Below are 18,228 nucleotides of genomic sequence, written 5' to 3' on the forward strand. Positions count from 1 at the left end.
GTACCAGAAAAATCTTGTTGTGGCATTGTTACCCACTATGACCTATTCTGCCGATTTTGTGCTGATGACTTTGGCCTCCTACCTTCTTTGGGTCATAGCTCACAATGGGAACACAAGCTTTTGACAGTTATAATTGCATTTTAGTGGTATTTAATTTACTCGTTCATCCCTATTGGCATTTAGATACTGTTGTTCAGTGTTTGAAGTAGAATGTTTTAACTTACTGGTAAATAGTGCAATATGAGTGTGCTTTTCCCATGAAATAGGTTTGTATTATAGTATGTCTAAGAATTAGAAAATAAACACTTGAAATGTTGTAAAACTCATTTAAACCTGTAGACTTCATGCTTTTATGAATGACTGTCATGCAAATATTCTGTATTTATACATGTTTGCCTTTTTCTTTTTTTCTCTTGACTTGTAGGTCCTACAGATCGTCAGACGGACGGACCACACCTCAGTTAGGTAACGCAAACCCATCCACCCCACAGCCAGCATCTCCAGATGGTGGAAACTGCCACAGCCTGTCTGAGTTTTCGCACGGCCAGTCACCACAAAGCCCAATTAGCCCTGATGCCCTCTCAGCTCCCCTAACCCCAGCTTCCCGTGACTCCCATAGGCTACTCTCCAATGAGGACACAAGGTGCTCCACGCCAGAAATGGGCCAAGACGAGCTGGTGAGTGTCATCTCAAAATTTAGATGCTACCAAAATGCACTACCATCATGTGTATGGCTATGTTACAGCCCAGGTTAGAAATGTTACTATAATAGTGGGAAAAAGGGACCCCACCATATGTTACAAGTCGGCTTTCCTGTTTTTAGTTTCTATTTTTGGTAAATTCTGGTGGTGTTTTTTTCAGTGTTTTCCTGTGATTTCAATACCTCAAAAAACTGAGCTTTACAGTGGTTACTCATTTTCGCGCCATGAAAAGCAACAAACTGTGTTTTACCGGTGTTTATGGAATGCTTTGCTTTTATTGCTTGATTTCTTCATTGATGCGTGCTGTATAGACAGTGTACATACTGTGTAGTATGAGGTCCAAATAAATTTTTACAAGTCAAACTTATTGTAGTACACCATACAATATTTCGTCAGTGAATCTTTGGTCATTCGCGCTCTTTCTTTCCAATGTAAACTATTATTTGTGAAAGGTCCTCTTGACATTGGCACTTGAGACTGGCAATGTCAAAACAGCCAGTACACAATTTGCCAACTCTGGCCACTGACATAGCTTTCCATGCCATCATTTTTCTGAATTGGTCCTCAACACTATTTTGCTTAACAGGTGGCAAGCATACTAACCGGGAACATGTTGCAGTGCCAGAGTCACTAAAAGTGTTGCCTAGCCTACTCTCGAGAGATGTTTCACATCTACACCAATTATGCTGTACACTTAGTGGACAAGGGTGTTTTCAGACTCTATTTGTTTGATTATGTCCACTACAGCAGTCATGTTTTCCTGGGAAAATCTAAGAATGCAGTAGTGTACTTTTTTCACATCACTATCAATATGCACCTGAAGATCCTCACATTTCTTGCTTTTGCATCCTCACTAAGCAAACATTCTGTAAACTGTTGCCACATAGATAAATGCATTCACAGCCTCTAGGACTGAGAACCACTCACTAAATGACATAGCTGGGATGACTTTCTTTGCTGCCACACAAAATGAGAAATATTTGCATTTTACTTCCCGCACATAACTAAACAGTGCACCCGAATGGACTACACAATTTATAGCATTCTTCATTAACTCTGAAGATTGTAAATATGCTTTCAGTATACCATCTAGCAAGTGGCAAGGATCTCTTACAGAGAAACACTTCAGCTCAGGAATTACTTTTGACAGGTCATCTCGCAACTTTTTCATATACGTAGCTGAATCGCTGCAAATACAAACAATATCACTCCAATCTTTGTTGAACTTGTTAAGAACTCTCTGCAGCAGCATTCCAAGGGACACTGCGTTGCATGTTTCCAGTACATCTAGATCTGCCATGATGGTACGTCTGTACCATCCATTTTTTACATCACAATGTGATTAGCACTGCCACTGCTGGGTCGCCACGCAGCTCTGGAGTGTTATCAATGGTAACAGAGATCTTTACATCACCTTGGACTTACTGAAATATGTTCAGTATCTGCAAGGAACACCTCTGGTAGGTATTGGTCATACACGTGTGCTGCTTTTGGTAATGTGTTGTATGCTGGTGCCAAGCCGATTCCCAATCGGTCTATCAGCTTTGTGTAAGCTGGTTCCAGATTGCACTAGTGCACGTACAAATTCATGTAACATCTTTTTCTTACTCACGTTTTCTTTTGAAGCGTGTCATTGTCTCAGCAAGACACATCTGGCATAGGCGGTCACTATTCATGGCTCTTTCAATTTCAAGTGGGTCGTGGTGACAGGATGTTTAGCAATTCGGCTTGCAGCCTTCCCAGTTACTACTAGGACAGTCACCCTGCAAAACCTGCAAATTTACATCTTTTGCGCACGCACTTCTTCAACCATGAAATCTTTGTTTTACCATTCTTTAAATCACTCAGCCACCCCAGTTCAGACATGGCCATATGCAAATCAGTCTGACCCTGTGCCTCATGGGAACAGTCCAGCCCGAACTGCCAAGCCGTGTCTTCCCTGGACCGGAAACAAGCATCCTGGGACCAGTTTCGGATTCATAATCCTCATCAGCCAGGCTATCTTGAATCCAGTGAGCAAGGGACTCACTGGTGGAATAAATGGTGATGGATTAAACCCAGATCAGTTGACTGGGGGTGAGTGTTTGATTTGCTCAAACGCTCCGTCATTCATTCCCTTTTGTATCGCTTTGTTCGCCCTAAGTTGGCAGGGTATGCTCAGACGTGAGTCCCTTGCTCACTTGGCCACTGGATTCAAGATAGCCTGGCTGATGAGGATTATGAATCCGAAACTGGTCCCAGGATGCTTGTTTCCGGTCCAGGGAAGACATGGCTTGGCTGTTCGGGTTGGACTGTTCCCATGAGGCACAGGGTCAGACTGATTTGCATATGGCCATGTCTGAACTGGGGTGGCTGAGTGATTTAAAGAATGGTGATGGATCAAACCCAGATCAGTTGACTGGGGGTGAGTGTTTGATTTGCTCAAACGCTCCGTCCATCATTCCCCTTTTGTAATGCCCTTTTGTTAAAGGACCTCCTTTCAAGTTGTAAAGCTGAGGTACAGGGAAGGCATATAATATGGGCAGAATGTACTAATATAAAGGAGATAAAGTATGCTCTCCTGCTAGCACGAGATAGGAAGCTTGCCCTGATTTGCTTGGCCTCCACCCACTGTCTGCAGAGTGTCTGTGACCCCTTACATTCAGTCTGACAGTTCTTAGACTGATGTGGCGTGCAAGTGATGCGATCAAAAACCACAAATGGGTCATAAAGTGTGTGAGTACTGCTGAATTTGGTAACAAGTTACTAAAAAATGAGCTTGCCTTTTTCAGTGTTTTGGATTATCATGCAGTCATTTCTTTTTAATTTTTTTGGCAATGTTGCTATCACTGTGGTGAAATGAGGATGATTTCGTCAGCGAGTGTAGTAGGTAGCAGTGTTGATATTCAGGAACATAACCAGTGTTTCACGAATCTGTCTTTAACATATTATTTATTTTCCAGACTGTACAGCCGTGGGAAAGGAGATACTTCCCCCTTCCTTATGACCCCAAGACAGAAAGTGAAGACCAATTGGATGTGCAGGATAGGATGTTCCGAAGTTCGCGCCGCACATCTGGAAGTAAGACGACGAAGGAATTGGAGAACTCGCCAACCTCGCCCCTCCTCTCTGATACCAAGGGTAGAAATCCTGCAACTCCGCGGCCGACGCACAGATAAAAAGAAAATGAACATTGGCATTAAAGCTTCAGAGCGTTGTCGTTTGATATTCAAACATCCTTCAGAGAAAATATTTCACAGTTTTTAGTGAATTTAAGGAGTTTAGAAGCTGTTTTGTTTTTTGTTCCAAGTTTTGTTTTTTGTCTCAATCACCCACCATGTGCCCCCTTTAAATAAAAAAAAACACAAAACAAAAAAACTCCCAAGTTATCACCGGACAAAGAATTACCAATTACGGATACAATGAGATATTCTCCCAGTTCGTATGTGCAGGCATATGACTATCTTGGAGGAGTTGAGCAGTCTAGCAGACTTGAAGGCTGTGAGATTTTTTTTGTTTTTTTATTGAAAAGGGTTGGGCATTTTGTATTCCTGTTCCCTTTTCCTTGATTAAGGTTTTAATGGAGTGAAATTAGTGGTGAAAAGGAATTTTCAAATGTTCCTAGTGTTTTGTCCTCAACCTGTTACACACCCCTTTGATCCCCAGCATTTGCAATGTGTATGGTTACCTTACTGTTTTTCATAACCATTTGTGTGTGTTCGTTCTGAGGTCCAAAGCTTTAGAAAGCACAGCAGCCACAAAACTCGATTAGTAAAAAAAAGACTTTGTCAGTTAGCGCACGCAAGCAGTAGATTCACTAGCTAATTTGACTCTAAAGTTAAAAAAACAGCAAATTGGAGTAATTAACAGAAGTTTAACTTCGTTGTACATTTCTTGCCTAATTAATAGCAAGTGCCTGATTTCCAAAATAATGTTCATAATGTGCTATTGCTTGCTTATTCCAAAAGCTAATTAATGAGAAGGAAGCACTATGCATAGCGGGACCTGTGTTAGCTTCCATAACCATTTAATGGCTGACCACTGGTTAGATTTTTTAAATGATTTTAACATTAGATGGGCATCAGAGTATCAGTCAATGCAAACTTCTGTTAAATGTAAACCTTGTGTGCAACTTATGCTATGCTATTAGTAGGTGCACACAGCCAGGACTACTCCTGCCCTACGGAGCATAGTGATGACATGTTCCTCGCCTCATACAGCACCACAGGGTCATCTTGAGGTGGCAATGAATGTGCATGAATACCTATTATACGGTGTGTAGCACTGCTAGTGAAATATTGATTTCTTTAGAAAGGATTACTTATTGGAGTTGGTTGATTCGTGTTGATTAATAGCCATGCAAACTATAATCTGCATTTTATTTATGCCTCAGAATGTTCAGCACACCTATCCCATAAAGCACATATGGCTTGATTTTGGCAATTTGTCTGCCCACCATGCCTGCTCCTAGTAGGATCAGTTGCACATTTGCGCTATCATATTTTATGGTACATCAAAGGAGCAGCAGAGGTAGCACAATATATAAATGTATTCCCTAGTAAAAAAGTTTCTCAAAATTACTTGCAAAAACATAGTTGATAAAATAGTTTTTAAACTTTTTAAAAATCTTACATGGCATGGACCATAATATACTGTCCTGGCCACTCACTCATCTGTTGTGAATTTCTTGACTGGTAGCAGGTGACCCATTTTAGTAAATCTAGGCAATACTACCTTAAATATTGATATTCCATTGTTAAATTAGGTGTAATGTTTAGCTAGTCGGCATTAGGAAAACAACTTAACAATGTACCATGCACCTCGTGGCTTTGTGCTTTCTGCTTGCCTTTGTCCTCTTCAATATCCCACGTACCTTATGTGCCCCTTCTGGATTTCATTTGGGCAGCACTTAAACCCTAGAAATGTTTGTGAAAAGCTGCTTACCAAATCTGTGCACTACAGGTGGCTTTAGCCCTTATTTCACATGTGCAAAGAGGAAACTAAAGAAATTTATTTTAACCTAATCCCCATTGTCCTGATTTTGTGCACCATTGGCAAAGACATGCTTAATTGATTAATTGAACAGTACTTGTGTGGCATTTTAAATACATTATCTCTATTCTTTCCTCCATTCTACCTCTCCGGCATCATATTGCAGCCCTAGAACTATAAGCTGTTTCCCATAAGGTTGTGTTTGAGGATGCCCTTACACATTGTTTTAGTTTAGGCCTATTTTTCATCATTGAAAATAAATGAATCACAAGTTCTATCTGATGGTCAAAACACATCACAGGCTGTGCTTCAAAAAGAAGCCTTTTTCTCTCTAGAGTGATTTCATTTTACTTTTGGCTTTTTAGTGCAGGCGTTAGAAGGCGATCTTCAACTAACTACCATCATACCCTTTGAGCTAATGTGTGGTGCACTGTAACAGCTGCCTCCACCCACTTGGACTATGGTTTAATTCTTTTCACCACAGATTAATCTCCACTTCTGTAACAATATGAAGACAAAGTTATATACAAATTAATAGTTTTTAAGGCCGTGTTTGACGGCAATCCTTCATTCTGACGGGCCTTTCAAATTTCAAGAAAAAAATCAATAAAGAGGAAAAAAGAAAACCAAGTCTGTTCTCACATTGTTCTCTGGTTTTGTATCCTCAGTAATGTCCTTGAAGATTTGTTGAGCATTCTTGTCTCATTGTTAGCAGCGTGCCTGTCTTCTGTATATTCACTTCACCAAAAAAGCAAGAAGTTTATGTGTATTTTTTCATTTTATAATCGTATAAAAATAGTCGCTAAACTGCTTAATGGTCAGGGTTTTTTTTCACAACTTTCAACATTTTGCAAGGGATTTTTTTTGTTTTCTGTACTTGAGAGTTTAAATGGTTTATTCGCCTTCTTGTTCCTTAAGAAACAAAGATGCGTACCATATCTCTATGCATTAAGTGCTTTTTAATTTAAAACGTTGAAAATTATGAATCTCCCTTTTAGCATTGTAAAGGAAAAAGGAAATCCCTGTATTTTGTAAATATTTCCTCACCTTCCACTGAACTGTTATGACGGCAAGAGCTGTAGCTGCCCCTCTGACTGCGTGGAAGAACGTGTTTTTCCCTCTGTGCAGAGCAGCTCTTCATTCCTGTCCCGATTCTGTTGGCAAGCACAAATAGGTGCTTATAAAAAAAAGAAACAATTTTAAAAAAATTAAAAAATGTTAAAGAACGTTATAAAAGTTCCCTTTTCTTTAAATTATAGTTAGATTTTTGATTGTCAGTATTACAAAGGGTTTTTGATTTTGAGTGGAAGAAAATTTGTGAGATGTGTGCTAATGGTTAGTAATAATGAGGCTTTGTGTACACCTTAAGTAAATACAACTACTTCTTTGCCTCTGCCACAGTTTTAAGTTGACCAGGTAGTACTTGCATCTTCTGTTTTGTAGGTATTTTCCTCACTGCATCCCTTTTATTTAATGTATATTTCCAGGAGAAACAGTCACCAACAGTTGTTTATCACCAGTATTAAAGCTAGCTTGGTGCTCGGTCAGCAAAGACTTAGCAGTTGTATCTGAGGAGGCTCAGCCAGTCCTCAATCTAGGCAGCATAGGTTTCTTTAATCTTGAATTACATTAATCTTCGCACACATGTATGATCCCTGAAACAACATGCCTATTGGAATCTTTTTCCTTTCCTTTAAATAAGTCAAATTAGCCAACAATACAGTTTTATGAAAACACGACAGTTTCGAGCCCCTTTTAAAGCCCGAAAGTAATGTGAAAATGTAGCCCATGATAAGCCAAGCTCCTTTATGAATTCTTGAGATTTCCAGCCTTTCCCTCATGCAGTTTAGGGTCAGTCAATGGTTTTTCTGGCTCATTAGAGAAGGATCCCTTTGAGTTTAATGTTGAGAGTTTTGCTGTCAAGACAGGCCAAAGCGATTTCCCGGTGGTGTGATTGCTGCTGGCAAAGTCAAGTGCTCATAATTACATTGGGTTCCTGGGTACCCTTCAGAGTGCATGGTTGAATTGATGTTTGTGGTTTGGCCAGTATAGGGCATGTTGATTAGGTGAGTGAAGTTTGAGGTGGTAGGTGCACAGTCTGCTTTTTCACAGTGCTTGCGCGAGTGATCCAGTGCGTGTGAGAAGTGAAGCCTGACACACACGCATGTAACCTCTTTTGGGTGAGCAGTATCATGCATAGAAACCTTGATGTGCATCTGTCGGGTAGATTGTGGTATGTGTAAATCAACCAATGGAATTTGAAAAGCCATGTCTTTGCGGGGTCTTGATAAACCAACAAGCACTATTTGAAGTCTGCCCAGGAGCAACCAACTGCTGCACTGTTTAAACCACAAAGTAGAATTGAGTAAGCCTGTTATGATTGCTTTGCTGTCACTCCTGAGTAGTCATTTAACAATGTGTTGGAAGGTACCTGATCACATCAAGAGTCAAACTATTCATAACACTGTTGAACTATCAGGGATTATTTTACATAGTCTCCCCAAGAGCGACAAAATATTGAGGTCCTAAATATACCACAATGAAGTATTATTTGGACTCTACTGGGGAGCAAGAAATAGCAGAAAGGCAACCCAGAGGCGGCACTGGTAAACCACCAAGGAAATTTAAATAGCCTACCCCAGAGTGACAGAGAAGCAACTCTGAAAGCACTGTTTCCCCACAAAGTCACATTATATGGTATGGAGTCTACACAGGAGCAAGAGGGAAGTAATAGAAAGGCAACCCATTTGTGCTTCGGCTCATTCTAGAGGAGGCAGAGGTCTTCTCAAAATCCTCGAAGGGAAGGGGTTTCACCTGTTTCAGCAATATTGCTTCTCTAAGCCTCTTCAAATGACTTAAATATGTGCAAAGCTTATGTTCTAGCTACTCCTACTTTTTCAAGGTGACACGAAAATTACAGTTCAAAAGAGGAAACCCAAGCCTGTGAGTAAAAATTATTGTTGCTTAAATGAGTATTGTAGGCCACAAAGATCCACAATGTTTACTCCTAGAAGAGATACTTCCTCATTGGACAGGACTGCTCCTTTTGCCAAATTCTCAATCTCCACTCGTAGAGCTCGTCCAGTAATTTGGAGGATCATTCCATTGAGTGATATGATGCCACAGAGGCTTAACATTGAGGCATCAAGTGGTGTCTGAGACTTCAATCATTTTTGAGACGCTACTATAGAAACTAAAATCCAGTTCTATGGTTATTAGAGTCTGCCATGTATAATTTCCTGACTCTGTTCTCCAGTAGATGTGTATGGACGGATTCTGATTTAGGAATCCTCCACCTCAAGATTCTAGCAGTGCCTGCAGCTATGAAGCACTAAAGTGCCACTAGCTCCATGCCAGTATAAGATTGCAGTAGGTAAACTCAGCACATCCTTTTTCACAGCTTTGGGAGCAGCAAGTTAGCACTGGTAGGTTGATACGACGGGGTTCTTTAGAGAGTACAGTAATAAGAAGGCTTCAATCTGTGCGGCTTTAATTACTGGAGTAAATATTCATTTTAAATCTCCATCAGAGAAGCAAATCATTCCTATTTTGGGCACCATCCAAACACCCTGGACCCAAGACTGAGGCATGAGTAAGGGAAAGGCGACTGAAGATGTAAGGCAGCTACTCCCATGGGATCCCATGTGTGGCACCGGCAGGATCCTGAGAATAAGTGGATCCTGAGGGGGTTTGGCTCCAGAATCTGGCATCTGTGAGAGGAGCCAGTGCAAGTACGAGAAAGGGCAATAAGGCCTGCACCTACTGGATCCCTCTTCAAGAGGCAGTAGGTGCGTGGAGGTCAGAGTTAGACGAGGCACCTTCCAACCTATCCCTGAGTGGCACAGAAGTTACTTTCACTCTAAAGGTGAGCCAACTGATGGGGGCTTGTGGTATGTGCCCACTTTAAAACTCCTTTGGTGGCAGTGTCTTGAGGACAAGAGAAGCTTTTAATAACCAGGTTTGAGCTGTAAGTGGTACTGGCAGATACACGGTGGCAACAGCATAAGGGTCCGCTCCAGAGGAGAGCGCACTGCCCAACACTCAAGGGCACTGGCTTAAGTGGGAAGCGCAGATGAGCATACGCAGGGCTGCTTGAATAGATGAGGCAACCCAGAACTTCAGACCCCTGTGGCACTCTGCCTAGCTGTGTCCTACCCCATCTGAGACCTGGATTTCATGTACGAACTAGGGCGTTAAGATGAAGCCCCTCTGAGTTCTAACTGCTAGTGTAAACTATCCTGAGCTTGGCCCGCCCTTTCCTTGTAAGTGCCCCACAGAGGCAGAGCATTACATTGTTTAGGCACAGTCTCGAACTGATAGCAGGTGTGCAACTTTGCCTTGCACTGAGGTCCACAGTGAGCATGGACCCATAGCAATAACCTGACAGATACTAAGCGAAGTAGGACACAAATTAGGTCCATGGGGATCAAACTAATGCAAGATCCTACAGCGAGACACGTAAACCAACTCCAATAGCAACCACTGGGAAGACCATAGTGAGTGTACAATCCTGCTTATCGGTCACTGTTTGGTCTGCTTGTGCCCCCACCAGACTTGCAGGGATTCTGCTCATGCACAGAACTATGTGCGGGAAACCCGGACCCCTGTATTGTGGTGTACCAAAAACCCACCTCAGAACCCCAATCCGACTAGCATCAGTGTCTCATTCGTTCTCGGTGCTACAGCGAAGCTACCAATGATTAGTCAACCCAGAACAAGCGACTTGGTGAACTCTCAGGAATAGGGGAACCAAGAACACTCGTTTGTATAGTTTAAGATGTTTTTTTAACTACGTGCTCTAAGATGCAGTATTTTGGCCAACATGAGCAAACGCATAGAAATAAAACAATCCGCATTGTTACAATTCCTTAAAAGACAAAAGGAGAAATCATATTATGATAGTGGAACCAGGTCTATAGCGCCTTGTGTACCACCCTCCCCAGACTCGAAGCTAGCTTTTATAATAGAGGATCTCTAGGTTAAAACGGGAAACCCCATACATCTAAGATCAATGAAGTAAATCACAGCCCAAGATCAGCACAACTCTCTGTAGATGGAAAGGTGTTCTCCAAGTGCCCCTGACATGCCTGCAATGCAATATTAAAGGCACCCGAATTTCAGTAATTTTCAGCTGTGTGCGTGTTACGTCTAGAGCGTGGGCCGATCAACCTGAATCAACAACATACATTGTTATTCGACCTTGAAAAAACTGTACAGAGTTAAGGTTGCTGTGTAAGTCTTGAGGTGCGAAAAACACACCATTCTCATGTGAAGAAAAGCAAGCAGTTGGACTTACAAGAACAGAGGCATGTAGTGCTGTGTGGAAAAGCAGCAAAATGGCGTTTAAGCATCTAATTCACTCATACTAACATAGAAATGTGTGCAAGCAGACTCATGTCTTCACTACACTCTCCCCTGATCGGACCACGAACAAAGGGACGAAAGATATCCTTTTTTTTTTGTTTTTTGTTTTTTTTGTTGGTTGGCGTCAGCCACTTAGTACAATTTGGTGTCCTTCTGTGTCCTTGACGGGCTTCCTCCGGAAGCTCCCACCTTTGGTAGCCACCTTCAGATTCTTTTTTTTTCGCCGTTGGGTCTGGATCGTTACAGAGAAGCTTCCAAGATTGGAGAGAAGAATCAAAGAAAATAAAGAAGAAACACTGTGAGAAAGTTCTTTCGACTGCCCGGAGCAACAGGGGGTCAACGAGGAGCCGAAAATAGAGATCTTAGGTGATTGAAGAATGAGCATGCAGTGGGATCCCTGGACGTGGTAATGGCAAAACACTGTTCAAATTTTGTCACAGAAGGATCAGCACCCAGTCTAATCTGTGCCTGCTGCTGGACCATCAAAGCGCCGACTGTATCGCCTGCTCAGTCATCACCCCAAAGACTTTGAGAGAGAGAGAGACCGCGACATACCAGTCACAACATGCAGAGCCAAGGACATCTGCCTATGTTGCGAGACCTGGGCCTCTCCAGTGAAGAGGAAGATAATGTCGCCAAAGGACCAGAGGGCGACGAGAAAATATATTTTGATCGTGGACATCGTAAAGAAGACTTCGAAAGAGGTAAGGGAGTCGTCGACCCTGAAAAAAACGGAAGAGTCTTGAAAAACAGGCATAAAACTAGCCAGGGTAGCCCCAGCGCTGAAGCTTTCGGCTACCACATCGGCATCCAAACTAAAACACACCGTAGGATCCTTGGATAAGGACTCAAACGGCAAAAGTCCTCAAAGGCGAAGACGTCGAAAGAGGCTCAACAAAAGGACAGTTCGGCGTCAACAAAATAGACACAAGCAACCCTCGACTACCTCTTTGGCAGCCTAAAAACGATAGGCAGAAGATCAAACAACATACATTGTTATTCGACCTTGAAAACACTGCACAGACTTAAGGTTGCTGTGTAAGTCTTGAGGTGCGAAAAACACGCCATTCTCATGTGAAGAAAAGCAAGCAGTTGGACTTACAAGAAGAGAGGCATGTAGTGCTGTGTGCAAAAGCAGCAAAATGGCGTTTAAGCATCTAATTCACTCATGCTAACATAGAAATGTGTGCAAGCAGACTCATGTCTTCACTACACCCTCCCCTGATCGACCACGAACAAAGGGACGAAAGATATTAACGTAGACTTCATGTTCGAGTGAGACAGAATAAGTTGAGTCTTGCCAAACTGGTCAATTCAAAGCGACAAACAGGAGGAGAAAAAAAACAATTATAAAAATTGAAAAAAAAGCAGGGAAAAAAGTCAAGATGGTGGCGTCAGCCAACCAAGGAGGGAAGAGAAAAAATAAATTAACTTCCAAGTTAATCCATCAGCGTGTATGCACAGTATGTTGCAACAGCCTCCAAGAGGAAGTCTTTGTTATTATCATCAAAGAGTTCCGCCATCCAATGCAGTAAAGTAAATGAACATACATGTTCCTCGATAACTGTAGGCTCTAGCACCAACCGCCAAAGATTCTGGAAAAAATTGAATGAAAAAATGCCGGTATCACACCAAATATAGTTTGGAATGAGGTCACAAGGCCCAAGCCCACAAGTTTAAAAAATGGGCCAAGCCTGTCGTTGAGGCATTGAAAATAGTGTGGATCAAGGTGTCGAAATGAAGTGGGAGATCAGTATTTAAAAGCCCATGCACCTCTGTACGGGTTTTAACTACGTGAAGGACAAATGTTTCACGAGAAGAAGTAAGAGCGACTTCTTTTTGGGACAATAGAGCTTTTATTCTGCTCATCTCGTGGAACTCTGCTTTCAAGGTCGGAATGGAAGGCCAAATGGAGATGTCAAGCTTCCCATGCGGGGGCGGGAAAGGCACTTTATTTTTTTTCTAGGCAAACTAGACTCTGTGAGACAGTCACAATGTAAGGGATCCCAGCCAACATCCCTCAGCAGGCTTCATTTTTTAACAGTAAATAGCTACCGTTCGCTACCGTTAGCTAACGGTGTGAAAGTTAGTGTAACAGCTGGCACTAGATTTCCCTGTAATATGCAATCTAAATTCGGAGCCTGTGTATTACAGGCGCCGTGCAATTGTATTTTCTTACACACGAGTGAATGATCAGGTGTGGAAGTGCACTCTTCCCCTTTTATGTAAACTTCTTTGCCATCTCTCAGGCATCTGTATAAGAAAGGCAAAGACCAAACGTCATGGAGAAAGGTGGTACCCAGTGGTTCATACCTGCCTAATGCATAGTGTTTCATACATGAACTAAATTTGGTTCGGCAACAGAAAATGGTAATGGTTCTAGTTTTTCAATATGGAAAAGAGAGTATGCTGCATCCTTCATGGACATGAACCGTTGTCTTTCTGTAAAATTAAAAGGTAAAAACAGAGGAAGTGTTCATGTAGTCCCGAGGCACTTTCCCAGATTTCAATGTTTGTAGTCCAAGCAAACTGCATTATGGAACACAATTGATTTTGACCATGGTACAAAACAGACACTTCATACTGTACAATATCCACAACAGATGAAACAATATTATCTAAAGTATAAATCCTGGAGGAAAGAGTGTTAATGCTATTATCAATGACAGCAAGCACCTTTTCTAAATTGGCTTGGTCTATCGCCCTTAAACGGGAAGCTGCTTCAATTTGTGACTGTTTCCAAACCTCATAAATAGCGTAGATATATCTTTTGGACCTTCCACCTACAGGGCCTTTAACAAAATCAAAATCAATATCGTCAGTTAATCAGGACAAATGATGTGTAACTGACGCCAGGGTGGAATGTTTCAGCCAATTTTGACATTTTCCTACTGAATAGATAGTAACAATGTGAAGTTTCAAAACGGGGGTCTGGTCTATCCTGTGTGTAGCCAGGGGCCAGACCCAGAAAGTGTTGTTGGCATTAATCAGAACTAGTTTGCCATACCAACCAACCTGAGGGATCAAAGTTAGAAATTTTAAATGAAGTTTTCGAAATTAATGACTGCAAATCATCAAGGGATATATCTGTATGATTGTCCCATGTAGGATAAGCATACAGAATATGAATTTTAGGGGCATTTATTTGATTTGAAGTGGCCAATCCAAAGCACGTTGCTTGAGAAATTGTACTATTCAAAAACATGTGGGTCAGGATAAGACACACACAGTGTAAAGCTTCTGTGCCTTGCACTTGCCAAGGTTTAGAACCCCAAACAGAAGTCGAATCTACTGTAGCCTTACAGAGCTCATAGCCACCTATGGCTAACTGATCCAAAAAGGACTTTGAATACTCCAACTTAGTGTGAGTGAGCCTAATTTTCGAGTTTGACTTAAAACTCATTCTAAAATAAAGAGTCCGCATTGGATCGATAAAATTTAGTGAAACATGAAAAAAATTCAATAGTGTTTTGGAGCTGCCGTCAATGGGAGTTGGACAATGTTCCCATTGGGTATAATTAACCACATTTTCTGAATGTGTTATCTTTATGCAGAAAATGATGGCCATAGTGCTGATAACAAAACAAATCCGCAGAGTTCAAATACAAATCTTCAGAATCAAGCTCAGCGTAATATTTCAAATCAGAAAAAAGAGCTTCAACAGCTCGGACATCCCAATCACCAGTGCAAATGTTTTGTTTCACAACATCCCCCATAGAAACACGAAGTCCATTTGGGACATTAACCACCTCTGTGGGTCCATGAATTTGAAATTTAACACGATCCCATACAATCCTATCTAACCCCAGCCAGGCCGAAATGTTAACAAAAGTCTGGTCTCACTTCTTGATGTGTGACGAGTGTGGGGCCAAAGTTCCATCAATTAACCTAGTTGTAGATTTTTCTGTTGGGTAAAGTCCATTGACTAGACGAAAAAAGACTATCACAAACCCAATCGACATGCACAAAAAAATGGAGATGAGAACCAACCAGATGCAAGTCAAAGGGTAATTAAAAAATTTCTTTTAAACCAAGTAACAAAAATAGAAAACCTTGATGGTGCACTTGATGTTGTGGAGTTAGTGTCAAATGAAAAACGTGAATGGTCAACTACACTTGCTTACCCACCAGGCAATGACACATCTATGGGATAGGTATACTCAGTATCTTCATGTGGATCGCCAGCCGGCGGATTCAATAACTGATTAGTAATTGTGTGCATCTCAATGGCAATGCCAGGCCAGGTGTTAGTGGAGACCAAAACAGAATTTCTCAGCAGCGCTGGACAAGAGACCACTGGAGTCATACTAAGAAGAAACTCTTAGTTTGACATTGTCAATGGAGATGTACCATTTATCCTTTCGACCAGGAAGTGGTGGTAAAATTACTGTTCTTGTGCCCTGCACGCCAACCACGAACTGTTGCACGATAAGAGGGGCCAAACTCCTTGTTCTCTCCTTCTCATGGACCAGGTCACCAACTCGAGGTAGCCAGCCAACTACCGGAATCTGTAGTGCAGCTTCAGTTGTGGAGGGCAAGTTTTCCTTTGCAGGACTGTCTCAAGTCTCTTGTAGGTTCTGTAACACAGCAGAATGATTATCTACATTAAAGGGTACGGCTGTCTGCCATGTCCAGACCATCAAGGTCTGGGACAAACATTTTTATGCCAAAGGGCATTTGGTATGGGGTCCGCCCACCCAGAGATCTTCTAGGGAGATTATTAAGTTCACGTTGTACGTTACACAAATGGGTGAACCAGTACCTACAACTCTAGCTGTCAAGATTTGCGTTAAGTCCTGTTATGTTCACTCAACAGAATTGCCCTCAGGTCAGTATGGAGAATTTTTTTTTACCTGCAGCCCCAAAGACGCAATGGCTTCCTTCGACGCCTTAGAGACGACGCTGAACCCTGGTCAGAATGGAAGGTGCCACATGCAAAAATTCCTACAAAGACACCCAAATCCCTCTTGACATTTCAAGCATCAGCACTGTGTTGTGGCCAAACCCATAGAAAACGTGCACGAATCCACTACAACTAAGATGAACTTATACACAGTGTCAGAAGAAAAAGGACCGCAGTGATCTAAATAAACACAACCTAGTGGTTTATTAGATACATACCGCTGAGTTTGTGGCAGCCGTGCAGCAGTCACGGTTTAATCTGCTGGCATATGTCACAAGGACATAATCACTAGTTTGTATAACCCACGCCACCAGTAACTTTGCTGTAAGATAGAGAAAGTTGCTGAGGTGCCGGCATGAGCCGAGGCCATACCTTCGTGAGCGTCTGTTCCCAAGGAAAGCTTGCGGCCCACGTTGGGAATCAATCTGTCACCAACCTCATTGATTCTCACATAGGGAACTTTATCAGGACTTAAATGATGAGTATTTAGAAGGGAAACCCCAAGGGTAGTTATTACCCTTCTCTGTAGCAGCAATAGCTGCCAAGATGCCATCATCAATCTTACTTTTGGACCTTGTAACTGCTGCTACGAAGTAAGTTGATACTGCTGTTTTTGCTGCTTCGTCAGCAAAACTGTTAAACTGTTGCCAACGGCGTGTACTCCTACGCGCTGATGACCAAGAGTATGAATTACACTTACGAGATGCAGACGCTCTTTAAGTTCTGCGACTCGAACCCATAGCATTTTATGCTTAATTTTGCTACCTTTGGAATCACAATAGTTATTCTGAGTCCAAAAGAGTAAATTGTTGTTGAAAGACTGAACATAGTAGTAATCAAAGTAGTCACACGAGGATCAGCAAACTCCAGTGCAAGCAGCAGAGCATGTAGCTCAGCCAATTAGGTGGTACAGTCCCCTAATGTCTGCGTATGCACAACATCGACTTGAATTCTCCATCCACAATGGTACTAGCCACTATTGCTCAGGCTGCTGAGTAAGACTGTTTAGATTCCGTGGCCGATTGGGCAGAACCATTTGTGTAAATGATAAAATGGTATTCCTCAAGTGGTCGCATGGACAGAGGAGCAGGATGAACAAATTGATACTGTAAAAAGTCCTGTGTTTGTAATGAGGAGTCAAAAATAAATGTGACACCAGGAGACGTCAGCGAAGTGGCCCATTGTATCCAAAGTGGATGTAAAGCTTTAGCATTAGTTACACTGGCTTTCGTCACTGCCTTGAGGGCAGGATACGGTGTAACAATGCGTTTTCCCTGTGACAGCGCTCTTTCAGGATCGCCATCTGCACAGCTGTCAAAACCTTTTCGACAGATGAAAATAAAATCGTATTTCAGCCAAAGTGTACAAGTGTGACTTGTAAGCAATAGGTACTGTGTCTCCTTCATTAAACGTCAAGTATGTGAAACCCACCGCACCTGGCACAAAATGTGTTTACCATGTTGGTGTGATTGTCACAGGTCAATAAGTGTTTAGATTCAAGTAGATCAGACTGCAAAGATTGCAGAATAGCAGAATGTTTCAGAAGCCAGCATGATTTGGTAAAAGTAGGTTGTATCAAGGAATACAGCAGCTTGATACACTGGGCATAATCTGGTACATATGTTCGTCCGAAATTGTAAAAAAAACAGCAAAGATTGAAGTTTTTTCAGAGTAGTGGGAGATCGCAAACATGCCCATTTCTCCAGGAAGTGAGATGCCAGGCCTCGACCTTCATTATTGAGCTGACAGCCCAGAAACAACACTGTGTACTCTGCAATGTGTGACTTTGCAAAGTTAAATTTGTATCCGTAGTCCACAAACATGACTATGATGCGGTCTATGCAACAGATGCAGCCATAATTCGTCGTCTGTGAGATAAATACCATCAACGTACGAGTAGGCATCTTGGTCTATGGCGTCTAACAAAGAGACGACACGTGCGTCAAAAACTCCTGGGCTGTTTTTATAGCCCACGGCTAATCTTTTAAATAGTTTTTGTTGCCACCAGAAGTAAAAGCTGTCCATTGACTACTAATTGCGGACAGACCTTTTTTCTCACAAGATGAGGGCATATATGTGTGTATTCTGTACTACGCATGTACGACAGAGTTCAAATGCCGATAATCTAAAACCAGGCGGTACGACCCATCGGGTTTGGTTACAGTGAAAAGAGGATTATCATGGGTGACACACGTCTCAATCACACCTTGATATTCCAATTGTTAAAGGATTTCTGCAACGGGAACCGTCGCTTCCCACTGCATTCGATATTGGGGTTGTGGCATAGAC

The 18,228-nt window shown here is 42.0% G+C and overlaps 1 protein-coding gene across 1 annotated transcript in view; it reads left to right on the forward strand.

The window, feature by feature from the left end:
* KANSL1 (KAT8 regulatory NSL complex subunit 1) overlaps positions 1 to 6,302 on the forward strand; it is a 430,493-nt gene extending 424,191 nt beyond the window's left edge. The window contains exons 13-14 of the mRNA XM_086919827.1: positions 425 to 677; positions 3,644 to 6,302. Coding sequence (XP_086775953.1) covers positions 425 to 677; positions 3,644 to 3,859 — 469 coding nt within the window. The 3' untranslated portion in view covers positions 3,860 to 6,302. The remainder of the gene's footprint in view (positions 1 to 424; positions 678 to 3,643) is intronic.
* Positions 6,303 to 18,228: the final 11,926 nt, after the last annotated feature.

The sequence above is a fragment of the Lissotriton vulgaris genome, chromosome 5, assembly GCF_964263255.1.
Source record: "Lissotriton vulgaris chromosome 5, aLisVul1.2, whole genome shotgun sequence".
NCBI classification, from domain to species: Eukaryota; Metazoa; Chordata; class Amphibia; order Caudata; family Salamandridae; genus Lissotriton; species Lissotriton vulgaris.